At 33.4% G+C, this 21726-nt stretch overlaps 2 protein-coding genes across 3 annotated transcripts in view; one reads left to right on the plus strand and one right to left on the minus strand.

Moving 5' to 3' along the window:
- The window catches only part of crb (cell polarity complex component crumbs), a 52491-nt gene extending 36916 nt beyond the window's left edge, over positions 1 to 15575 (plus strand). The window contains exons 10-36 of one of the 2 annotated variants that reach the window (XM_088197244.1): positions 266 to 390; positions 3006 to 3159; positions 3240 to 3418; positions 6301 to 6472; positions 6894 to 6998; positions 7092 to 7214; positions 7286 to 7434; positions 7504 to 7699; positions 7770 to 7968; positions 9209 to 9391; positions 9452 to 9674; positions 9740 to 9982; positions 10055 to 10267; positions 10329 to 10581; positions 10653 to 10818; positions 10881 to 11025; positions 11087 to 11179; positions 11255 to 11446; positions 11511 to 11704; positions 11772 to 12005; positions 12068 to 12671; positions 12738 to 13096; positions 13168 to 13355; positions 14071 to 14352; positions 14486 to 14582; positions 14655 to 14895; positions 15025 to 15575. In XM_088197244.1, the coding sequence (XP_088053370.1) occupies positions 266 to 390; positions 3006 to 3159; positions 3240 to 3418; positions 6301 to 6472; positions 6894 to 6998; positions 7092 to 7214; positions 7286 to 7434; positions 7504 to 7699; positions 7770 to 7968; positions 9209 to 9391; positions 9452 to 9674; positions 9740 to 9982; positions 10055 to 10267; positions 10329 to 10581; positions 10653 to 10818; positions 10881 to 11025; positions 11087 to 11179; positions 11255 to 11446; positions 11511 to 11704; positions 11772 to 12005; positions 12068 to 12671; positions 12738 to 13096; positions 13168 to 13355; positions 14071 to 14352; positions 14486 to 14582; positions 14655 to 14895; positions 15025 to 15255 (5543 nt within the window). In that variant the 3' untranslated portion in view covers positions 15256 to 15575. The remainder of the gene's footprint in view (positions 1 to 265; positions 391 to 3005; positions 3160 to 3239; positions 3419 to 6300; positions 6473 to 6893; positions 6999 to 7091; positions 7215 to 7285; positions 7435 to 7503; positions 7700 to 7769; positions 7969 to 9208; positions 9392 to 9451; positions 9675 to 9739; positions 9983 to 10054; positions 10268 to 10328; positions 10582 to 10652; positions 10819 to 10880; positions 11026 to 11086; positions 11180 to 11254; positions 11447 to 11510; positions 11705 to 11771; positions 12006 to 12067; positions 12672 to 12737; positions 13097 to 13167; positions 13356 to 14070; positions 14353 to 14485; positions 14583 to 14654; positions 14896 to 15024) is intronic. The other variant, XM_088197245.1, reaches the window with a different exon arrangement.
- A 2773-nt stretch (positions 15576 to 18348) lies between these two features.
- Positions 18349 to 21273, minus strand: LOC148229070 (nitric oxide-associated protein 1). The gene is made up of 2 exons (XM_088197570.1): positions 20256 to 21273; positions 18349 to 19925 (listed from the first exon to the last, which is right to left on the minus strand). The coding sequence occupies exons 1-2, from the start codon at positions 21237 to 21239 to the stop codon at positions 18720 to 18722; spliced, it is 2190 nt and encodes a 729-aa protein (XP_088053696.1). The 5' UTR covers positions 21240 to 21273; the 3' UTR covers positions 18349 to 18719.
- Positions 21274 to 21726: the final 453 nt, after the last annotated feature.

The raw sequence follows: 21726 nt of genomic DNA on the forward strand, positions 1-21726 counted from the left end.
TTATGTTTCATCATCATTATCATCATCATAACTTATGCATGATTTTATTTTACCAAAGTCATTATTGCCGATAATAAAATTAATTAAACAATGAATTCATACCTCAATTGCCTCTAGATAATTATTATGTGAATATTTATACTATAGTTTATTGTTTTATTGCATGCTCAATAAGAAGACCTCTGCTTCTTTTTATTTAGCATGTTTTAAATAAATGTGTAGTTATATTTGTGAGTGTGTTTTGGTTTTGATGCGAATGCATTAGGCGTATTTTGCGAGCAACCAATCATTCCAATGTCTTTATCCGAAATTGGTCAATCGTCGAGAAGTGGTGCGATTACTCGGTGCGCTGATCAGCCTTGCCTCCACGCGATATCATGCGATAACTATGTAAGTTCATAAGCGGAGAAAGAAAGTGTTAGGTTGTCCTACAATCAAAATTTTAAGCTTATAAATAAAATCATATAAAAACTCAGCCTACCCATATAGATTCGAATGAAATTGATTATGCGTAATGGCTTCCCATTGCCTTAATCGAAAACAGTTTGTCTTACTTATTTAATTTAATATTAAAAAAGAAAATTAAGCTATTCTTATTTAGCTGCAAAGTATTTTAATACACATAAAATCATTTATTCACTGCACTATACACTTTTTCAAAACTGTATCGGTAGTTTTGTACTTGTACACACGTATAATTTTAATGTATTGTTGTGATGATGTATCATCATAGTCTCATAGTCGTTATGAAGATCGGATTAAGCCCTTGGAGATTTAGAGTCTTAGTTAGACCATACTGCTTCTTTTAGGCTTCTAAGGATCATCTTAGTTGATTCAACGTAGCTCTGCTTACTGCAAGTTCGGCAGAAGTCTCGTTTATTCCAAGTTGAAAGCGAAGTGATTTTGGTCACGTTGTGGGTGGAAGTCTTGACAAAATTTTCAGTCCTCAATTAGTAGATGATTCGGGTGAAAATATATACTTTGTTTTTGTATTATACAGGCTTAGTATAGCTAGATTCGAAATTGTGTAAATTTGAAGTAATATAAAAATATAAAACCTAATTAAATGCAACTGTTAAATAATTTTTAGAGAGAGGAGAAAGATTAAATGTATTTTTTATTTATAAATATTTAGTCAAATATGAGAAGTTTTTATATAGCAATTTTTCGATTTATAGAAGAAAGGACAAAATTTGTAATACAGGACAAAAATATCCATCGCCCAGCATGAAAGTTTGAATCGACCACTAATGAGTCGATTTAAGTGGAAATTCCTTGCTTTTGTTAACCGATCTCGACGCAAAGATGTACAGCTGCCTTTTTTGCTTTACTTTTGTACAAATCTATTAGTTGTATAACCTTTTTAACAGCCATTGTAAAACTAATTTCGACGTTTTGGACAAACAAAAAGGGCAAAGCCCTGGTGTCGGGCCCATTTAAGGGTGCACTATTAAGGAGCTATTAAGCTACCTTAAATTATATCAAAGGTTTTTCGTGAACCCCCCCTCTATGTCACAATAAGTCATTGAGCAGGACTTCTGTTTTTTTCCACTCTCACAATTCTACTGACCCTCCACCCCCGCCCAACCATGTGACATAATTTATGGAAGCCGCCTTCCGTAACTGACTAATTATGGCTCAAATCCTTTATTTAACATCTAGTGGAGAGAAGGGGTTTCTTAGAACCAAAATTATATTTTAATAAGCATGTCACCTTTACCTTTTTTGGAAGCGTAATTATCTGATCCCAAAAAGCGGCTTAGCATAGTATGGTCACCACAGACGCAACAATTAAGAATGATCTCGGCATTTTCTCTCCTACAAAGATAATTTTTTTATTTATTTTTAAAAATTTGCAAAGTTTATTGTCTTGGCTTATCGCATTTTTGCATAATACTCTAAATTATTATATATGAATCATTGTACATTTTTATAGCTCTGTTATTTTGAATGTAAAAAATGTGGAAATTTTGGTATAAAAAACACTACAAAAATTTACAGTAAAATATATTCAAATATTTTTTGTTATTTTAGTGATTTTGTAATATCAAATATCATATAATTTATATTGTTTTCGCTGTATAATATCATGGTCAACAAAAGTACTATATGTGCCAGAAAAAAAAACAAATCATATATTTTAAATCAGCGAATAATTATATATATTAATTGAGATTCTAAATAGCTATTTTTAAGAATTCGAATATCGAAAAAAAATATTCGTCAAGTTATGAAGAATCGAAAAAAAACAGTTTGAATAATTAATACAGATGTTTCCAACACTAAATCAATACAAAGTTTAATATTATATCAAAAAATATTACCATAATAAATTAATTTAGACAAACTTAAAAATTAAACATAATTCATAATGATTTAAAAGAGAAAATTCAATACCAGCCATTGAAAAAAATCCACAGCTTCATAATATTATCTCGGAAATATAAGTAATTTCGGCAATTACAAAGTGTTTTTTCTTCTTCATTATTTTTTGTTGGCTATTATATATAAAAGCCGTTATTTATACAGATTAGAACTTAAATTTCGCAACCAAAAAAAAGGACGCAATTGGGCTGTAGATAATGTAACAGTACATCGTAAAAAATATACTATCTACGTTATTGTAATACACACATAACTAAGTATAAATTTGGTCAGAGTAGATTGTTTTTAGAAATTAAAATTTCAAAAATTCCATTGAAAAATTGTTGTACAATGATATTTATAGAGAATAATCTTTCATGGGTTTTAATATGATTATTACAATATTTTTTAATCGTAGGACAACCTGACATCTAATGAATATTCATCATCATTAATAATTATGTCTTACTACTAATTAATCTAATTCATGTTTTTAATTTTGCCTTTTTCATGCACTAATCAATCAATCGTAAATAACCAACGACGGATAAATGTTATATTAACAAACACGTGTCGCACCAATATTGGATTTGTGTTCAATGCACCGTATCTATTACAAAAATACTAACGAAACACTAAAGCCGGGAGGGTATTATTGCGAATGCGAGCCCGGATGGACTGGGAGCAATTGCGACTTTGACATAAACGAGTGCCTGTCCAAGCCCTGCCAGAACGGCGGCGAGTGCACTCACTACATAAACTCGTTTCATTGTCACTGTCCGCTGGGATTCACCGGTCAGTATCTTGGCGTGGTTTAAAATCCGCTACCGAGATGCTCCGTTTCGCGGTGATGACATTTCTGTTTCATCTTTCAGGAAAGACGTGTCAAGTAGTCATCGATTTGTGTAACAGTCATCCGTGTCAGAACGGAGGCACTTGCTCCCACGAGAGAAGCGCGTCCGAGGTCACGTGCGAATGTCCGACTGGATTCCAAGGAAAGCTCTGCGAGGAAAATATAGACGATTGTATCAACGTTGTCTGTCCAGAATTCCAGGTTTGTATTATTTGTAAAATATAGATTCAAGTGTCCTGTAAGTAAAATATAGATTTATAATCCTTGGGTAAAATGAAAAATAAAACATTTCCTAATATCCTGAAAAGAAACTCATTTATTTTTGTATAGAAATCACTGATGGCCAATTAAACTGATTATGTGAGATGGATATGTCACTTTAAATAGTAACCGTGAGATATTATTTTCTTCTAGGAATACGCATAACTTTTTGCTTTATATTTTTTAAACAATTATTACTATATATCATACATATAAATAGTAAAGCAGTGGTGTCAAACTCATACACGAAGATGGGCTGCCAAATTTATTTTATGAAACAAAAAAACCGCATTAAAATTATAGCAAGCAAAAACTATTTTACTTTCATTAAAAAAATTGGAATTTAAAATTTTTTTAAGTAAATTTACAAAAATTAAAAAAAACACATCCAAATTCATATTTTATTTTACATAAAAATTGTAAATAAAGTAATGTATAAAGACAATTTATATTTTTTGCTCGAAACTTAATTATTTCATTAATATGGGATGTAATTTGTCGAGATATGCTGTCTTCAATATTAATTTTAAACGCTAATTTGTTAATCTCGACCTGTATGAAGTGTTTAAAATAACAAATAATTGTTCACACGCAAGTACGTCATTTGGGGGGGGGGGGGATTTGCCCCTCCCCTTGAATTTGGTCAGAAAAATGCATGTCATTTAATTAAATACTATGAATCTTAATAAAATCGAAATATTAAAAAAGATGACCACTGACTAATGCACTTTTGACCCCCCCCCCCCCCCTATATATTTTCATTAGTGAAGTCTAAATACATTTTTACCAGTAGATATATATTACTATTAGCGAAAATATAATTTAACCGATAGGCGCTAGTGAAATTATATGCTGCTCTTATCTATGGAACACAATTTGACAGTTGTGAAACCTTCATTTTAAGTTATATTTCTCTAAGACACTGTCATTATGTCAACAAAATTTACAAAATACTTTGTAACTCCCATCTTGACTGAAAAATTATATTTTCTTTTTATTAGTAAGTTTATTTAGATAAAGAAACTAACGATACTTTTAATCGTTTTTAATAATAAATTATTAATTAAATAAATTTATTATATTTTATTTAGAGCGCCTTATTTTAAAAACACTATATACATATGTATATCTTTTTCTGAATAAATATGTTGAAATTGTATTCTTAAAAAAAATCTGAAGACATGTATTACTAAATAGATTATTCAGACTATTACAAAATTCTTGAAACAATAAAATATATTTTTAATTTCTAATTTAATTTTAAGATATGGTCGGATTAATTGTTTAGAATTTGAAATAATACCATTTTAACATTTACCTATTTTTATAACACGAAGAAAGTACTCAAAAATATTCGAGCCTTTTTTTGTTAAAAATTAAATTGATACAAATATTTTTAAATGTTTTATATCTGCATAAGGATGGGTCTACTACCACTCTATTACTCAACCTAATCTCTGCTTTAATAATCTAAGAACTACATTAGATAAGAAGAAACTGTTCCATGGGAATCAACAGATTGCAAAAATATATGGGGACCTTCCACAGAGACACCGTAAAATTTGCTTATCGGCGTTCTTTCAATAATCCAAAGAGGGTTTTCATCTTTATCTTGTTTGTAACATGAAAAATGTTAAGTACTAACAGCGGTTATTGACAATTTTTCTATGATTTGCGTTATTTGCGTTATTTATAACGAATCATCTTATTAAGTTTATTCTCTTCAACTATGTTATTAATAATATAAAGATATCTACAATAATATACTGTATTATTATAATCACATACTATATATACATATATATTACATATATTTTTTATTTATCAAAATTTCTCTAGAATTCTCGAGAAAATCAAAAAGTGAAAATGATAATTTTTATCAAAAAACTGTAGTGCCTAATTACAACCTTCCTTAAGTATCGTTTCGTTTTGTTTTCTATTGGTTATATGCAATAAAAAGATATGTAATGGTGAATATTTTATATATATCAATGACCATAAAATGGTATTCATTACATACTTGTATAATTCGTTGCAAAGTTTTAAAAAATAAAATATTTTTTAAATTATATTAGTAAAATTAACTTTAAGCTATATTTGTTTAGGAAGCGGGCTGCGTGTTTGACACCACTGTAGTAAAGTATCTATGTCTCAATTAGAACAGAAGTCACCGCATGAACACGAAACAAAGTTTAGTCGTGCTGAAAATTTTTGTCCGCACAGAACATCCCCTCTAGCAATTTAAAATTAAAAATTAGCATAAAGAGTAGCAGATTCGAAGCCTAATATAACTGACGAAGCGATGATGGTTTAAGCTCAGACGAAGTAGCCTCAAGCAGATACGGCTGAGGCTTAGGCAAAAGCAACATCTTTGTTGATTAGGTCAAAATCATTGAGATCTGTTGTTGAGGAAGAATGTTCCTACAACTGAAAATCGCTTAGCATTGTCAGATTCTCAACACCACTCCTCGGTAATTTCAAAAAGTTGCTTAATTTCTGAAGAAGATCTTCATGGCAAACTTTTTTAAATTGTTTTCGATAGTCGGTATAAACTACATCAACATGTTTTTTTTTAATTGAATGACTTTATCCGCCTTCGAGAAGCATATGATGACCTAGATGAAAATGTTGCAGGTCCATTAAAGCCTGTCGACAGTGGATTTGTGAAAAAATAACAAACCACTATCAAAGCAATTATTTTTAGCTTTACCAACTGTCACATTTTACAATATTTATTATTTAATATTTTGGAATCCTGCCACTTTAGATCTAATTTTGTAATCTAATGTATGTTTCTTATTAATGTTTTGTTTTGTAATTAGGTGTGTTACGACGGAATAAATACACACGTTTGCCGATGTGCCGACGGCTATACCGGTGAGAATTGCACAGTGGCTACAGATTTCTGTGCCAGTAACCCTTGTATTAATGGCACTTGCAAAGAAGGGGGCGGTGGCAAAAACTATACATGCACTTGTCAGAATGGGTACAAGGGTAAGGCACTATCTTGCATTATCTATTATGTAACAACGTAGAAAACAAACAAGTATATGTAAAAAGGCATTACTATGTATGTAGTAACTAACATGAACGTGAATCTGTAATCGATAACCTAATCTGTTAAAATAAAATGTACATAATCTAATACAGTTACTGTAAAAACGCACATTTATCAGTGAAAAGTATTCTATTGTAGATATTTTTTATTTCTTAAATCTTAACAAGATCGTACGATTTTGTATGCTTTTTTAATGTAAATCGATAAAGAATAGTTTGTATTTGTAATATTAAAGCTTAGCGTTGAATCCTATTAGGTATTTATCAGATATTTTCAGACAAGTGATTCATTACAACTTGAAATACTTGAATGTATACTTCAAAATCAAGTGGTGACTAACAATCTATTAATTTATAGGCGACAACTGTGACATAGACATTGATGAATGTGAAGATCCTGGAATTTGCAATCAAGGAATATGTGTAAATAAACCTGGCTCTTTTCAGTGCTATTGCAAGCCAGGTAACTTAGATTTACTAATCCAAAATAAAAAGATCTAAAAATTGATCGTAAATATGATTAGAATGACTCATATTTTAAATATTAATCTTTAAGGTTTCACTGGCGAACAATGCGATGTAGATTTTGACGAATGTCTTTCGAGACCCTGTAAAAACAGCGGTTCTTGCATAAATAAGATAAATAACTATGAATGCGTATGTACGCCTGGATTCACAGGTATTTAACGCACACGTATTCAGAAACATAATTTATATAGCATTCTGATTAATCGATTAATCTATTTATAGGAAAGGATTGTTCTATTGACATCAACGAATGTGAATCTAATCCTTGCATGGAAGGTTCTACTTGCATCAACGGAATGGCTACTTTTACGTGCATTTGCATGGAAGGGCTCACAGGTCCTACTTGCGAGATCAACATTGACGATTGTGAAGTTAGTAGAAAGCCTAATTTAACATACCGCCCAAATAAATTAGTTTTAAATTATAATTTTAACTTCTAGTCTTCGCCTTGCTTCAACGGTGGCATATGTCAAGACGGCTTGAATAATTACACGTGCGATTGTTCAGATACTGGTCATAGAGGACCACAATGCGAACACAACATTGACGATTGTGCGTCTAATCCATGCGTTCACGGCTCTACTTGCGTCGATATGATCAAAGATTACGAATGCAAATGCTATCCTGGTTACGCAGGTTCGTAGAAAATGTTCCAGAACTATTAGACTACAGTTTGTCTTATGTTTATTATGCTTTTTTCTTTTAGGTAAAAACTGTGATCTTGACATTCAAGAATGCGAATCCAGTCCTTGTCAATACCGCGGAGTGTGTCTTGAAAGATCGAACGTATCTTTATATCAAAATACAACTTATGATCCATTGAATCCGGTTTACATCAACGAAGAACTGAATATGTTATTACCAATGCATTTCTTCCAAGAGTTTGACTACAATAACGCCAGCGGGTATTTATTTCTTCTTCATTTTAAATACTTTGAACACGCAAATCGACTAAAGTTGCTCGATTGATTTTTTATCACTTAACGCAAAAATCAGTAAAAAAATTATTTTGAAGAAAATTTTTTTTTTATGAATAAACAAAATATAATATTAAATAAATAAAAATTAAAAAATCAGAATAATTAAACATAGTAACCAGGGCTGTGTAATTGTAAAGAATCGACCAACTCCGATTCGCTTCTAACCCTTTCCACCCCGACCAATATTTTTTTAATTGTTCGTCATGCGCCATGCGTTTTAAGTCGGTAATATGAAGTAAATAAAAGTTATTTTACACTTAATCAAATACCCAACAACAGCCGTCCGACCACCGGACGATGTGGTCACATGTACGCACATAGTAGAATGGCACGGCACTAATCCTAATTTTGTTTTTTCTTCTTGGTTGTTATTTACACAAAAATAATTTAATATTTTAAGATTATCTTATCGAAATTTTTAAAATCAGAAAAAAGTCGCAGTCGGGAAAAATTTCAAATGACTCCACATCCCTGATAGTAGCACTAAAATTTGCATTTTAAAAAAATAAATTGCTATTAATTTTTAATTAACGCATCCAAAGAGTTAAAGCAATTAATGCATAAATACAATTAATATTAGCAATCATATATACAAGTGATTCTAAACCTATAGTAAACATGTTGAAAGTAACACACAAATAGATGATTTGAAAGCGCAGGATAGCACCGCATAGGAGAAACGTGAAAGACAAATATGGATTCTTACATAAATAATATATTACAATAGAACATCAGTTCCTTAAATAGGATTTTTTTGCTGCAACCGATGAAAATAAAAAAGTATTGAGAGCTTCCGAATTGATATAAAAAAATCCACAAAAGTCGAATAACATAAAAAAGATGTAAAATTGATTAACGAAATTTAATAATAGAAAAGTGTTGAAATATATTATTATAACATATTAATACAAAAAAGTAGTAATATAAATCAAACCAATTAAATGTTGAGAATCACTGATTTTTTCTATAATTTACTATAAGTGTAATATAAAATAATAATTAATAAATAACAACAAATAATTATTTAAAAATAATATAAAATTAACTTATTACTCATAGGGTTAAAGCAATATACTCTCATATGGGAGATAAAGTTTTCCTTGAAGTACTCCTGATTTCACTCTGTAGAGCTTGAATTATTTAATTTACTAATATAATTGTACAGATTCGAGTGTGTCTGCATCAGTGGCATTACCGGACCTCATTGCGAAATCAACATCAACGAATGCGAATCGTCGCCTTGCGGTCCATGGGGTACGTGTGTCGACAGAGTGGGTCGATACGACTGCGAATGCGAAGACGGATTCGAAGGCGACCATTGCCAGAGAGACATTGACGAATGCGCCAGGTACTTTTCCTTTTTATTTAACATTTTAAACCCAGATTCTAAACTATCGTTGCGCTTTAGATATAAACCATGCGTTAAAGGAACATGCCACGATAGAAGAGCAAACTATTTCTGTGAATGTGAATCCGGATGGGGCGGTAAGAACTGCTCGGTCGCATTGCTAGGCTGCTCTACCAATCGGTGCTTGAACGGAGGAGCTTGCCGTCCTTGGTTGTACAGCGAGACCGAACATCGTTTCAACTGTACGTGCAGTGCCGGATATCACGGGAATACTTGTGAAAAGGTATATTATTATTTAACTATTAAATAATAAACTTTTGTATTACATTGTATTTTTTATATCTATAGATTACGACCATGTCGTTAGGAGGACACAGTTATGTGGTTGTGAATACGACACGCGACGAAGGCTATGATATACAGTTCCGATTCAAGACTACTTTAGGCAACGGATTACTCGCGATCGGAAAGGGATTGACGTTCTATATTTTAGAGCTAGTCAACGGACGTTTAAATCTACATTCAAGTTTGCTTAATAAATGGGAAGGCGTTTTTATCGGATCAGGACTAAACGACAGTAACTGGCAAAAGGTTGTTGATTGTTGGTACTAAAGTGTAACTGAGAAAATACAGATAATTTAACATTTGATTTTGAATTGATAGGTATTTGTGGCAATCAACTCATCGCATTTAGTCTTGGCTGCAAACGAAGAGCAAACTATATACCCAATCAATCTAAACGAAGGCAGTAATAGTTCTCACACATCATTCCCGACCACATACTTGGGAGGAACTATTAATTCTTTGAGCAGATTAACACACGGACCCGCCGCTTTCGTCGGATGTGTAGAAGATGTTATTATAAACGGAGATTGGGTATGTTCAATGGCTTATCAAATTATATGCAACAATCTAATTTATTTATATGCACTTTTAGGTACTACCCGATGATTCATCACAAAGCATGGATACCAATACCGAAAGCTTGCCTTTAATAGATCGATCAGGACCTGTAGCATTATCATCGCAATCCGCTTCTTGGTTGTTGTACGGCGTTCAAACTAGATGTCCTAGAGTAGCTCAATGCGGTCCAAAGAATCCGTGTCATTCTGGAGGTAGATGTACCGATTTGTGGACGTCTTTCCATTGCTCGTGTCAACGTCCCTATCTCGGACACACTTGCCAATACAGTTAGTATAGCCTTCATTCTATAAATCTAGATATATCTTGAATGATTTATTTAATAATAAATTTTATTTAGATGTAACTGCTGCTACTTTCGGACATGAAAACATATCTAATAGTTTAGTGACTGTTTTGGTGCAAGATAGTGCGAGAAGAGCCGTAAGATCTATCGTGGATATATCAATGTTCATCAGAACCAGGAAGCCTACTGGTCAGATATTCTATCTTGGATCAAAACCGAGGTATGTATTTGTTGATTGATCGTATACTTAATATCAATGAATACTAATTTTATATATTTTAGGAACGCTCCATACTCTGAAGAAACATTCGTAGCAGCTTCGCTAGAAAACGGTGAGTTGTTCGTTCGTCTGCAGTTCAATCAGACGAGTGAGGCTTATACAGTCGGCGGAAATCGTCTAGATAACGGATTCAATCATTTAATTCAAGTAAGTTGCTCTCTGTTCCGTCTTAATGTTATTCTTTGCATATGATAACATATTTTTTTAGGTTGTACGAAACTCGACTCTCGTGCAAGTGAAACTGAACGGTAGCGAATATTTCCGTAAGCCGATTTCTGCCACTGGACAGCTAGATGCACAAGTAAAATTTTTACAATTCTAATCGAACTTTAGCTTCGATTCAAATAAAAATCAATCATTTATTAATCCATTTAAGGTTTTATATCTTGGTGGACATCCTTTACTATCACCGAGTCGAGCGATTCGTCAAGCAGATTTATCGAATGGTGGAAATTCAGGATTAGCGGTCATTCACGGTAATTTGAGAGCCGAACCGATCACTTTATCGGGGTCTCCTTTACATACTACTCAAACGGATCATTTCAAAGGGATAATACAGGACGTTCAGGTATATTATTTTAATATAAAGCTTCGCCAAAATAGTGGCTCTAATAAATTAATATAAATTTTAGATATCAAATGGATCTAGGACGATGATAGTCGAATTTTTCCCGTTACAAGTCACCGATCTAGAAATGCCACTCCCGTTCGGAGCGGTTTCTTTTGATAACAACACTATCTTCGAAGGCATCATATCTGACGATTCTTGTGCTACAAATCCGTGTAGACATGACGGCACTTGTGAAATTACGTGGAACGACTTCAAGTAATATTAATCTTATTCCTAATGAGTCGAAGTAGAATTACGTACTGATTTTTTAATTATTTTATAGATGTACTTGCCCACGTGGATATAAAGGAAAATCTTGTCAAGAAATGGAGTTTTGTCAATTGCAGGACTGTCCAATTGGTTCTGTATGCCGTAATTTAGACGATGGCTATGAATGCATAGCCAACGCTACTTTCGACGGATACAACACGACTCTAGCGTATAATTTGACTTTGATCGATTCTACTGAGGAAGAAGAAGAACCGTTGATTGCCGATTCTATGATAATTGAATACAGGTAAATACAATAAATTCTCATGCTTCTCATCAGATCATATTAATGTATGTTTTTTTTAATAGATCCAAGACTGGCGGTACGCTTTTCCATATTGAAAACCCTGAACTAGGAGACATGATGTCCGTTTCGGTGTTCCGCGATCAAGTCGCTGTTTCTTGGCGACTTCCGCCGCTACAACCGCCTCTACAGAAAGTCAAGCGTTTCCGAAAGTCGCAACCTGATTTCAAATGGACTCGGATACATCTAATCATATCGAAGAATCACATCAGAGGCGGTTTCAACGATTGGCTCAAAGACGACTCTCCGGCTTTTACCTCAGAATTCAACAGAGACGCTTGGATCAATCTTTTAAAGACTGGCGAGATTCATCTCGGCGGAGTCAGATCGAACGATGAAAACGCGATCGAATCTCCGACTAGTATGCAACCGTTCACTTCAACGTATGCCTCTAAAAACAATAGTCTTAGAAATTTACATATGATCGATAAAAACTATTATGATAGAACAAGCACGGCCAGATTGGATTATCAGAACGAAGGTTTATTAAATAGTAATAACGTTGATTTAATTGGATCGGATATTTTTCCAACGGAGCCTGGTACTCAAGATTCGGAAGGATTTGAGTTTTGGATGGGCAGTGAAGGAACTGTTGGAGAAAGTTTTAAGGTATATCTCAAAAAGTTTCATCACGCTTGCTTGTGTTTATCTATCATATTTAATTATTATTTTCAGGGATGTTTGGGTGAAGTAAGAATAGGCGATCTACTATTGCCATTTTATACTCTACCAGAATTGTATCCTGATGCAAATTTACTTCAACCTGGAAGGCATTATTTCTCGCTTCAGACTGAAAGAGAAGATAACACTCCCTTGGGATGTACACTTTGCTTCAATAGAGATTGCTTGAATGGAGGACAATGCTTAAAGCCGACTTCCAGCTATGTTTGCGCATGCATTCCCGGGTTTGCTGGTGACGACTGCGGAGTCGACGTCGATGAATGCGTGGACTCTATGTGTCAAAACAATTCGACCTGTATCGACGGCATCGGAAATTATACGTGTACTTGTCAAACAGGGTGGAACGGATGGCTGTAAATATTTTGTCAGACTTATAGTTTCAATTCTAAGCTAGTTAGTAATGTGACAAATTTTTAAATTTCAGATGCGATATTGATATCGACGAATGTTTAACGCAACCATGCGAGAACGGTGGAACTTGCTCTGATTTACCCGGCAGCTTCCATTGCACATGTCCTGAAGAGTTCACCGGGCCCGTATGTGCTGCGCCACAACTATTGACATGTGAACATCATCCATGCAGAGCTGGCTCGACATGCCTTGATCAAAAAGGTATTTTGACAGTAACGTAACATTGAAAAACAGAGTGTGAAATATATTATCACCACAGCATATTCTTTTCTTAATCTCCAGTATTTACAAATTCGCCTTAAATTTATTACCGAATTAGTATATTTACTTAACTTCTCATTCTTTAAAATTTATAAGACTCAAACTGTAGATTTTCCGACTGGTACTTATACTTACACATTTTTGCCAATTACGTGTATTTTTTTTATAGTAATGTAAACAATTTTTTGTCGAGCTTTTTCATTGTTAAATTTTAAAATAGTTTAAAATCTAATATTTTACAATCACTTCATAAAATTGTTGACAACCGATCGTTTCAACTGTGACGGCGACAACACGATTTTATTGCTTTTGCCGAATTTGGCCAGAAAAATTAATGCCATTTAATGAAATACTATAAAACGAAATATTAAAATAATAACTACTGACTAGTAAACTTTTGCCCGCCTCCTGAAAAATGCTGAAATCTGTGAGCAATTTGTCTTCCTTTATCTTCCTCGAATAAAAATTTCCGAAATGACCTTTTTTTTAGCTCCAATAACAATTTGTGCCCCTCGAACAAAAATTTCTAATGTGTTCTTTTTATTTTTACTGCTCTCCTTTGATATTTTCACAATCTGGTCACCTTATTTATATTTATGTGTGGAGATTAACTTATTAAATATTACTTAAATTACAGTAGACTTTAAAATTTCAGACTCAATCACAGGACACAACTTTACGTGTGCCTGCATGCCAGGATTCGAAGGCGTCTTGTGCGACATTCCTTACTGCATCGTAAAGCCTTGCTTGAACGGTGGCATGTGTGAATCTATACCAGAATTGCCGCCTATGTGCAAATGCACACCAGGATTCACAGGAAAATATTGCGAGATCAACATAGACGAATGTAAAACAGTAGACGGATCTTCGCCGTGTTTGAACGGAGGACGGTGCATAGACGGTATAGCGAGCTATTCGTGTGACTGTCATAACACAGGTAATCATAAGAGCAAATCTTGCCATGTGATCAGATAAGATAAGACTCAATGAAATATTTCTGATAAGAGCGCCAGTCCATAAAATATGAACGATGCATATAAATTGTGTCCTGATTTTGGCGATCGTTGCAGGATTCACCGGATCCAACTGCCAGACTGATATCAACGAGTGCAACGAGATAACTTGCGGAGATGACGGCACCTGTGTCAACACTAAAGGATCATACGAGTAAGATTTCTTTTTAAATGATCATCGTCATATGATGTGGAGCGATTCATCAGATTATATTATCTTTTTTAGGTGTTTGTGCGGACCAAAGAAGTGCGGTGACAATTGCTCGCTGCCGGATCCGTGCTTCGAACAAGTGAAGGAATTTGTGAGCGACGCTGAATTGGCGCTCAGATTGAATCCAACCAGTTTGCTCGGAAACTTCACGGGTCCTTGCCAAAATGGAGGAGCTTGCAAGTCAAAGTGTAAAGCCACTTCTGATTATGAGTGTCAATGCGTCGACAACTGGGGCGGCAAGAATTGCACAGTATTTGTAAGATACTTAGAAATATCACTGTATAACATTTCTTAAGAATTAATTTAAATCAATTTTTTTCACTTTGAGACAAACACTTAAATTTATTTACAAAAAAATATTATAATATATGCATTTTTTTTACAGTTGTATACAGCGGCTGAAAACGATAGTCCACCCATCGGCATTATCGTCGGGGCTACCGTCGGTGTATTGTGCGCCTTGGGGGGAATCGGTCTAGTGGTGGCTTGCATGCTGGCTCGTAGCAAGCGAGCGACGCGAGGAACTTACAGTCCTTCCGGTCAAGAATACAGAAATCCCCGCTTGGAAATGTTAGACAGTGTATTGAAACCTCCGCCCGAAGAGAGACTCATATAACAAATTTATATAGATATATAAAATTATTCTCTGAAGAATAATAAGAATCGTTATGTGCGTGAAATGCAAAACGAGACTATACTTGATTCACTGCGGAGTACACATAACTTTTCAGGCTGTGTTACGAATCGATTCGTAGAATATTATATAACGATCGACTTTCGTGCCTTATATATATATATATATTTATACTTTTTAATGTTGTATATCAATCTATCTTACCAATAACGACGTTCAATCTTACCAAAGATAATCACGATCACTCTTTTACTCGCAAATCCTTGTAACGATAACGTCGAGAGTATTTAATATATGTAAAATCTATAAAAACACACAATGGCCGAATGATTTATTAATTTAATGGAACGATCAATTTAAATGAATTAATAAGTCGTTTTGAAGATTACTAGATATATTTTTTTAAATTAAATATAATCACAATAATCAATTTATTATCTAGTCAAAATATTAAATTCAATACGTTTAAATTGGCCGTTCAAGTATTAAAAATAAAAGTCATAGTTTGGGCAATATAGGAATGCGATATTTCACTTCTTAAATTGCCTCAACTAAACGAGCAATAAACTATTGTGATGCATTTCAACCTCCTTGTAATATATTATACAAACATTTGTATTTTTTTACCATGATATTACATTATTATTATAATAATAATAATATTAACAAAATAATATATCTAAAACATAATATTTTTATTGTATCATATTTATTTATTAAGTATTTATTGTATGATACGAGTTGAATGAATATCCGTAGTCTTATAAGATCTATCTTTTTTATATTAAATTAATTTTTGAGTATGAATGGTTATAATGATTTTTAATATACCGCCTGTAAATACATAATGTAATATAATTTTTATTTATTTCAAATAATTTCATAAAATCCCTCCCTCCCCCCTTTTTTAATATTGTTTATAACTCTATTGACAATATATGTAATTTATATGAATTTGTAAGTGATAAAGCGTGAAGATTCTAAATCGTTTCGAGTAATGTGTGAGAAAATGTGCCTGCTACTTAATACTAGTGAAAATATCTCGCTTTGCTACTTAATTCTTATGTATAGATGTAAATACACTCATCCGTCCGACGTAAAGATAAGATCTAGCTTTATAGACAGAAAATGTAAATCGTAATAAATGTATTTTTTAATTATTGTAATAATGAATTTTAATTAAATGAAAAATATTTGTATTATAAAAAGTTGTTTTATTTACTTCATTTATTATGAATAACTATAAGAAACAAGAAACAGTCATCGTGTGCTTTTAAATTTTTGCACTGTGATTGGTCAGTCGCCGTGAGGGATGTGCCGTTACGTGTAAGTATTGGTTTTTTGTCGAAATTATTATCTTATCACCCTATTAACTTTATTTTAAAACATGAAAATGCCATAGATTAAGTCAGATATTAAGTTTTTCCCAAATTCGCTATGAGTTTTTGAATTAAAGTATTGCAATTATCATGAAGAAAATTACTGAAGTTTTTGTTACGTTTTATTAACATTTTTTTATTTTATGCAAGCGCTAGTAAACTAACAACACAGGTTTCGTCCGTGTCGTTCCACGGTCACTAACCCTGTGGCTTTCAAAGACGATGACAAAATCCAGATCAATGTGGTCTATGCCGACTTTCAAAAAGCATTCGGCAAAGTTTTTCATGAGCTATGTCTTCGAATTATTTATCGCCAGCCCCAAAATGGGCGCCAATTACTCCAAATAGGGGCGCCATTTACTCCGAATGAGGGCGCCATTTGGTTATTTATCAAAAACCTCGAGATGGTTTTTACCACTTGCGTGCCGCGAGTTTAAAGTTAAATGTCACCCCGACGCCGCATGTTTTTAAATAAAAAACAAAGCCTTATAAATAAAGTAAAATAAGATTTATGAATTTATATTTACATGTTTATACAAGCTCTATCAATTGAATCCAAATTTAGTAGAAAAACACTTTTTTTTATTGTCAGGGTTGGCACTTCCAGTATTTTTTTAAATAATTAATTTATGGTGTATTAAAAAACTATTGTAAAAAAAATCACAATAAAATGTAGGGATTGTCACTAAGAACTTAAAATCACAATTAGTACTTGTCCTTCGTGTGATAGTCTTTGAAAAACTTAGTTGGACAAAGTGCAACCAGACATTGTTGAGTGTGATATTTCGATAAACACCCGAGTGGCATATCCTGTCAAAACGTCGTAATTAAAAATAAATACCAATCTTTAAAACCATTTCTAGTTCCATAAAGGTACCCAAAGAGGTCTTAGTTTAAAAAAACCTAAATATGACGCGTCGTGTTTGCGTACAGCCAGGAGCCCACCGGTGGGTCTGTGGCATTGGTGGTCTGCTCAAGTTTTGCCCGCCCGTGGGTCCACGGCACTCAAGTGGTTAAGCGATATTTTCCGTGATGACTTTTATTAGCTCTTTCGGGAATTTATCATTAAAAAAATCTGAAATAGTTTTTGTACAAATATTTCCATCACGACCCTTTTTTTAATGACCTTGTAGGGGACCTATTTATATATATTTATTTAGGTTTATTATGGCCAAAACTTGGCGGCACTATGCTAACACTGGCGTAACAGATACACTCTTCTCTTGGGGACCTGGCGGCCCCACGCCTCGCTCACTTGTAAAACAAACATGTAACTTATACTCAAATATTCTACTGCAGCGGCTCAATCTGTGTCTTATTACCACCCGTCGCCAAAACCTGTTTTTTTTTTAGGCCGGGGCAGAACATTCTCAGGCTGGCACTGCTGATTCAAAATAGTGGCTATTAAAACATCCTAACATAAAGAGGCTAAAAATGTTCTATAATACATAAAAATAAAATAAAGTACTTTTGTATTCAGAACTCTACATAGCTCTAGTTTTAAATAATATAGATTTTATTTTATAATGTAAAAATAATAAGAAATAATTTTTTAAAACATTTTTATCAATGATTATATTATAACTATACATAGTACGTACATATTTAATTTAAAGCTAAGTTTAGATCTATTTTTATACAGAGAACAAATCTAATTGCTGTCTATTCATTTTTAGTTTCCGTGTATATATTACAATTTTTGTATTTTAGTCGATTTATATTCTTAGCCACAAAGACTAAATTATCTGAATTATACGTAAAGTTATGCACATATGAAAAAAATCTAGTGAAAATTTTTAAAAGCAATGCAAAAAATATTATTTTATAATAAAAAAATACTGAGCAAGTTTATTTGTAGTAATTTTACTACCAAACATTTCACTTTTTCTTATGTAAAAATTCATGATTATAAAGTAGAAGGCAAAAGTCAGCTTTAAAAATATACTGTGTATTATAATAAATCATAAAAATGATTATTAATGCAATTTAACGATTCAATCATTTAACATTGACGTGTAATTTTACATACAAATCTTATCTTTGTGGCAAAAATATTGTGCATTATTATTAAGATTCAGCAGTTTTCTTAAACGGTGAACCAAGTTTATACGCAGGTGTTTTTCCCATGCGATTTCCTTTTAAATTAAGCGCATAAGGTAATACTGACGGTTTCCTTAAATGAATTCCGTTTCCGTTCGGTGTCCAAGCTAATAATTTGCTGTTTTCACCGACACGGCCTGCGACGGCTACCCATCCGGCTGACGACAATACTATATCCGCAGTAGATTTCCTCTTGCCTGAACCGACTACTGAAAAACTATCTTTATTTTTCAACGCGGGCCAGTTTTTCATTCTTTCTTCGTTTCCGAACGGCACTGTAAAAGCGGGCGTACCCAAAAGCTCAGCGTACAATTCTTCGGCGTCTTTAGTTCTACAGACAGTAATGGGTAGATTGGAAGCGGCGAACACGGTCAATTGAAGAGGATGTTCGCTTTCTTGTACGTCTAGTCTTCCCAAACCGGCGATGAACAGAGTCATGCCTTGTTTCATCCAAAACGTGCGAGGTCTCAACTGATACTTTGGGACCGTCAAAAGAAGCTCGTCCAATGTCAATAAAGTCAAAATTTGATCCGGATGGATGACTCCGGGTGTATCGTAGCACCATTTGCTAAGCTTGTATTCGTCGGATTCGAGGTCTATTCCGGATCTGTCAGGATTATTATCACCGGATATGGTAAAAGGATCCTGTTCGTCGTCTTCATCATTTTTCATAAATGTTTGTCCGATGTATCCCACTAAAGTAGCGTATTTTGATTTGTTGGTTTCTCTTAACATTCGCATTTTTTCCTCTTCGAGGGGTTTTTGAAACTTTTTCTCTTGAGCTAGCCTCTGGATTCTCATCACTAACCTCCAATCGGCCGGCCGGAGTATGGGAAATTTGAGCAGGTTCATCGTCGTTCCGGGCCATTGACTGATTGTCGCCCTTTTCACCAGGTCTCTCGCGGAAACATTACAATAGTCAGATCGAAGTAAAGCGTTGAAAAGCGTGCTCTTACCGGAGTTTGTGCATCCGATCAAATAGACGTTGCCTTGAAATTTCCAAATTAAATGTAGCTTATTGATCAATTTTTCGACGCCATATCCAGTTTTGGCGGAAATCAATGCAATGTGTTTAATGTTAGACTTTCTGATGTCGCTATTTATGATGGAGTCTCTGAGCGAGGACTCTACGTTTGCTAAGTAATTGTTGCAGTCTCGTGGCAAAAGATCCACCTGAAACGTGAAAAAAAAATATTTTCACTTATATATACATGTAGAGAATTTAAATCTGTATAAAAACTCATTTTTTGTGTCCATTAAAATAAAATAATATTGTATTTATCGATGACAGACATTATACAAATGTATTACAACAGAGTCAACACAATCAACAACTAATAATTAATTAGTAAGACACTAGACTGAAATCAGTCTGTAAATCAAAAATATTATTCTAAATTATAAACTAATAGCACTGTTTTTATAAAAATGTTTCTACATATTGTAATACATACATTTAACATAAGTTAATTTTCAATTAAAGATAAGCATTTAATATATTACTTTATTGCCGACTACAATGATAGGTCGTTTTTCACCGATGATATCCAACATGCCAGGCCATATGGAGCAGGGAAAGTCGAGCAAATCTATCAACAACACTACCAGTGCTTTATCTGGCTTGATTTTCTCTAAAAGTTCAACATACTCTTCCGGAGCCACCCTCAGATTCAAAGCAATGTTGTATTCTTTCAAAAAGTGACACCTTTGACATATCATCGACATTAATTCCTCTGCTCTTCTATCCTTAAAAATTTCGCTGGGTAGATATCCGGGGAGCCCTGTGTCGTTGCAATGCAACAGTGCTCCGCATCCTCCGCACGGAACTCTGCTGATTTTTGCCATCAAGTCTGGTTTGCCATATTGATCCGCCCAATCTGTATCCTCGTTGCGACTTAAAGATTTCACGCTTATATCGCTTTCGAAAGTTTGGTTCAGAGCTAACTGTTGAGCCAACGTAGGTTCGGTGTGAACTTTATGAAGAGGTCTTTTAAACTTGGTATCGTCGAAAAACTCATAATCTTTCATCCACTCCCGACTGTTTCGAATATCATTTTTACTCTGCGGGGCAGTTTCGTCCAAAACCTTAGCAGTCTCACCGTACGGTAACTGAAAGATTGGTTCTTCTTCTCTATATTCATATCCTTTTTCTTTTTTCTTTTTAGGCGTTTCGTCGTAAAAATAATTCAAGCAAAACGACATAGGTTCCCGTTTTTGCATTCGCATATATTCATATTTCTCTTTCATCGCTTCTTCTTGTTTCTTGATCATCTGGCTGGTATAACAAAAGTTTTCTCCGTGTAACTGAGAGTTGTACAATATCTTATGCTTGAATCTTTTAACTTTACTCGCGAGATCCTTTTGAAGTTCTTCATCGTTAAACTGCTTGTGTAGCTGATAATTTAAATATCTGCACGCAGAAAAGGTCGGCAATCTATGTTCTATTCGGTTATTTAACCTCAAAATCGACCGAACACTAAGAACCATGTTGTCAGAAAGTGACGTTTAAAATACTTGCCACAAGAAAAAACGGAAACTTTTTGTCGAATAGTGATACCTGTGGACTGTTCTGCTTATGGCCAAAAAATATATTTAAATATTGATTTCATTTATTTGATTGAAAATAAACATTTGTATAATTTAAATCTAAATTTTTCAATGTGTCACAATACATTGGAACGCTTTAATTTTTAGAAAAGCTTCATATTAATTAAGAAAATTGCTTAATTACTTAAAATAAATACAACAGAACATTTTTGCATGTTTTTTACTTAATAAAGCGACGAAAGTAATAATTCTAGTTTAATATTAATCTTTTTATATTATAATGTTTGTTCACATATATATCAGGTTGTTCCGAAATTCTTAATAAATAATATTATCAATATTCTTTCGGTGTTTGGTAGTAGTAGTTGGATTATTAAATCTCTTTAGAAACATGATATTTTTGTTTCGATATTTTCAACCTTAAATA

Source organism: Plectrocnemia conspersa, unplaced genomic scaffold (assembly GCF_051122295.1).
Source record: "Plectrocnemia conspersa isolate PC_06_02 unplaced genomic scaffold, ASM5112229v1 ptg000011l, whole genome shotgun sequence".
Classification (NCBI taxonomy): Eukaryota; Metazoa; Arthropoda; class Insecta; order Trichoptera; family Polycentropodidae; genus Plectrocnemia; species Plectrocnemia conspersa.